This window comes from Gavialis gangeticus, unplaced genomic scaffold (genome assembly GCF_001723915.1).
Source record: "Gavialis gangeticus isolate Ggan-Ray unplaced genomic scaffold, GavGan_comp1, whole genome shotgun sequence".
NCBI lineage: Eukaryota > Metazoa > Chordata > Crocodylia > Gavialidae > Gavialis > Gavialis gangeticus.
The window spans coordinates 34865836-34869380 of record NW_017729001.1 but is presented as its reverse complement, the minus strand read 5'-3'; the positions used below and the strand labels follow the sequence as shown (position 1 = coordinate 34869380).

The 3545-nt window shown below is 49.6% G+C and overlaps 1 protein-coding gene across 1 annotated transcript; it reads right to left on the bottom strand.

Annotated features, from left to right (window-relative positions):
• Positions 1-505: 505 nt before the first annotated feature.
• Positions 506-3535, bottom strand: HSCB (HscB mitochondrial iron-sulfur cluster cochaperone; the record flags this gene model as incomplete). The annotated part of the gene is made up of 6 exons (XM_019506666.1): positions 506-932; positions 1208-1255; positions 2491-2635; positions 3055-3144; positions 3224-3320; positions 3420-3535. Coding segments are annotated over 6 exons (588 nt in total), but the record flags the coding sequence as incomplete, so codon positions are not given.
• Positions 3536-3545: the final 10 nt, after the last annotated feature.

Genomic DNA, 3545 nt, shown 5'->3' with positions numbered 1-3545 from the left:
ATTTTTTTTTTTTTTTTTTTTTAAATACAGTGCCTGATAAGTCCTGGCCTATTTGATGTTCTTCCTACACAGCACTACTTTTAAGAGCACTACATGGATGCATCCAATTTCTCCCACTAGAATGAAAGCAACAGGCAATTTGGGTACCTGAAGAACTAAATGATTTTTTAAGAAATCATTGCTCAAATGTATTAGAGGGATGGCATGTCTAAGGGTATTAGACAACTCCTCTAGATTTCTAGTTGAAATCAATCTAGTGTGTCAGCAAAACATAGAAATTATCATCTTTCCGGTTGCGTCGTAACCTTTGCGTAGCTCATCCGAACCTGTCTGGTTTCTGGTTAGTAAGAATCCATGCACATTTCTCTCATCCCCCTACATTTATTTTCTTCCAAGACAGGTGGAAGATAGCACACGTCACTTCTAGTACACAACCTGTTTTCTGAAAGAGCTTTGTGTTTCAGTTACATGGCTGTCCAGCCCACATTTTTACCTCTAGTCTAAATTAACCATTAGCATACCTTCATATTTTATTAGACTCAACTTCTTAATTCCTTACACTCATCATTTATGTTCTCCGCTGACTTTTCATTTCGTCACCTGTAAACATCTACCACAGCTTATGTGCTACCGTTGAGTCTGGACTAGTTTTCTGCCTCCTGCCCGTTTCTAACAGATACTAGGGCAGGTACTGGATCTTTCATGCAGGCCTTCTGCCTGGAGACTTACGGGATGGCAGAAATCAAGAGGTACGCTATTTTGCTGTTTTTAATTACTGAATCAGAAAGTCACTTTTTAAATTAAGAGCTGTATCATCTCTCAGTCCTTAGGAATGTGATATCAAGATGGGATCTTCTTGCTCTTGACCTTGTCCTCCAAGTTTGCAAAATATTTCATTTTGGCTAGCAGCTTCTTGGCTTCTTGAAGATCATCTAAAATGAAATAAAACTGAAGTGTTCAGTGGGATGGGTCTTCAGTTTCAGCTTGGAAATGATTATTTTTCAGTTGCTGGGCTGTATTATTAATGGGGCACGGAGACCTCTGTATAGGAATCTTAGCTTAAAGAGGGAATTTCAACTCTGAGACAAGATGTTTCTCCACAGAACAGCGAATATATGTTCTGTAGCATACAACACATTTGGCAACAGCAAATATGTTCTAGCATTTACAAAATAGTATAGTTTTAAATAGTAACTGACAGAGTTACCTCTTTCAAAAGCCTGGTTCACATCTGTGATCAGTTTTTCTTGCTTAGCTGTAAAATAAATGAACAAACAAACCTCATTTGCTGTTATCTTATTAGAAGCATCATTTATGCTTAGTTTGTTCAAAAACTGGTCAACAAGCAATTTCTAATGCTGAATGAAGTCCAGTGAATGTCTCGCTGTCACAGACTATGACCACCAAGCCAGGCCCGACTAGACTTCCAAGGTTATCCGGTGCTGGCTCCTGCATCACACAGTACTGGTCTCCAGATGCTTTTCCAAAGGACATGCCTACCTGCTTCAAGGCAGCCCCATTCCGAGACATGTTGCTAGCTCCCAGGAGAAATGTGGTGCCAAGTACACACCTTTAAGTGGCTGCCAACCTGCTGGGAGGTAGAGTCAGTTGTGCATACCCAAGTCATTACGCTGCTTCCAATTCAGAAATGGCACATGTGAAGCAGGAGCAGCATGTCTCAGGCTGGCACTGCCTGGAGCTATACAGACTTATTGCAACTGTTTTCTTTAAGCTCTTCTTGGGCTTCTGCATTGACAATACCCCCAAAATCTCCTCTAGCCAAGAGCCATCTCTTTATAGGCAACAATACCTTTACATCATTATTGAAAGGTTACACAACTCCTACTTCTTGTTGCTAAACTCATCAGAAGCCTTCCAACTAAACTTACAGAAAGTCAGAAGACACATTTCTTGTTAGTTACGAATCTATTCATGATAATGCATGCACGGGATTTTGCTGTCAGAAGTAATCTTGGCTTGATAAGTTCTATAGAAAAACGTCTGCTTTGAAATGAAAGCGGTTACAACACCCTGTGGGCCCCGCTACATCAGAGCTGAAATAAGGTGCTTTTTAGTTTGCTTAATGTAAACACATTCTGTTCCTTGAGGGCAGATGAGATGTCCTGCATAATTTTCCAATTTGGCTGAAGAAAATGCAGTTGGCTTTGTACCTCACCGTCAGCTGCAGCTGCTCCCAAGCGCTTGTGTTCACACTGTGTACCCTTCACATGTATATTCATGGGACAGAGGAGAATCTGGAGGTACCCGTGACAAATCCATGCCCATTTGTTTGGTGCTAATGTCCTTGGGCTTAGATGTCTCTTCTCCTGCTTACCCCTCCCCGAGCTGTGTTTAGCCCAACCAGCCACGTTCTTTTAGTGCCCTCCATTCCCTTGATCATCCTGGAAGCCTTTTTCACACCTGTTCCGCTTTAAACTTATCTTTTTCCAGCACAAACTGTGGAAAAGTCTCCCATCATATAAACTTTACCTGCAATTAAGCTTTCCAGCTCTTGTAAGCTAGCCTCATCTTCAGGATCTGCCAGCTTCTCGTTGATGTCCATGATTTCCGCGAGGAACTCCATGTCTGTGTCATCGTCCGTCCCCTCCGCCAGCTTCACACCATGCAGCTCCAGCTGGTGAAGAAGAGAGCAGCAGGCGCTTGCTCACCATCAGGGGTTCCCTGCTCCGCTCCAGCGCCCTCACTCCAAAACACCACGTGTTGTAACGGGGCCAGTTAAGCTACTTGCTACCTACTCGTTTCACAAGCAGAGGCTCGCTCGGTGCTGTCTGGGGGCTTCTGCCCCCACCTGAGTCTGATCATGCACGGACGGTGCCGTGAAGGAGCAGGACCCTGGCCGCCCTGTCTGTCGGCGCGGGGGTGCCGGGCCGGACGAAGCAGACCCCCAGCCCCACTGCTCTGTGGTCTCGTGAGCGGACACACGCGGCTAGTTGCCAGGAGCGCAGGGACGAGCCCGGGGCTAGAGCAAGGCAAGGCAGCGGCCCAGGGGGTGTGGCGGAGGGAGGGAGGGAGGCGGCCGAGCCCGGGGCTCACCAGGTAGAGGCCGCGGCTGAGGGGCCGCAGCAGGGTCTGGTAGGCCGCGTTCACCAGCGCCGAGTGCTGCTGCGACAGGTCCCGCTCCGCCTGCGGACACGACACGGCCGTGGGTGCGGGCCCAGGGGCGGAGCCCGCCCGCCACCTCCCCGCGCCCCTCGCCCCACACCTGCGGGCGGCGGCTGAAGTAGTCGGGGTGCAGCGCGCGCTGCAGGCTCCGGAACCGCCGGCGCAGCCGCGACACGTCCAGGCCGAACGCGCGGGCGCTGTCGAGACACCGACACACACGGACGGAGAGAAGGAGCGGCGTGAGACCCACTGACCGACCACCACCCCGGCCTTACCCTGCCCGCCCCGGCGCTCACCAGCCCATGAGGCGGAAGAAGTCGGCGCGCGGCTCAGGCGGCTGCAGCGCGCCGCAGGCCGGGGCCGGGCAGAAGCAGGGCCCGTCGGGTGCTGGGACAGGGACGGGGCCGCCGCAGCTCCAGCAG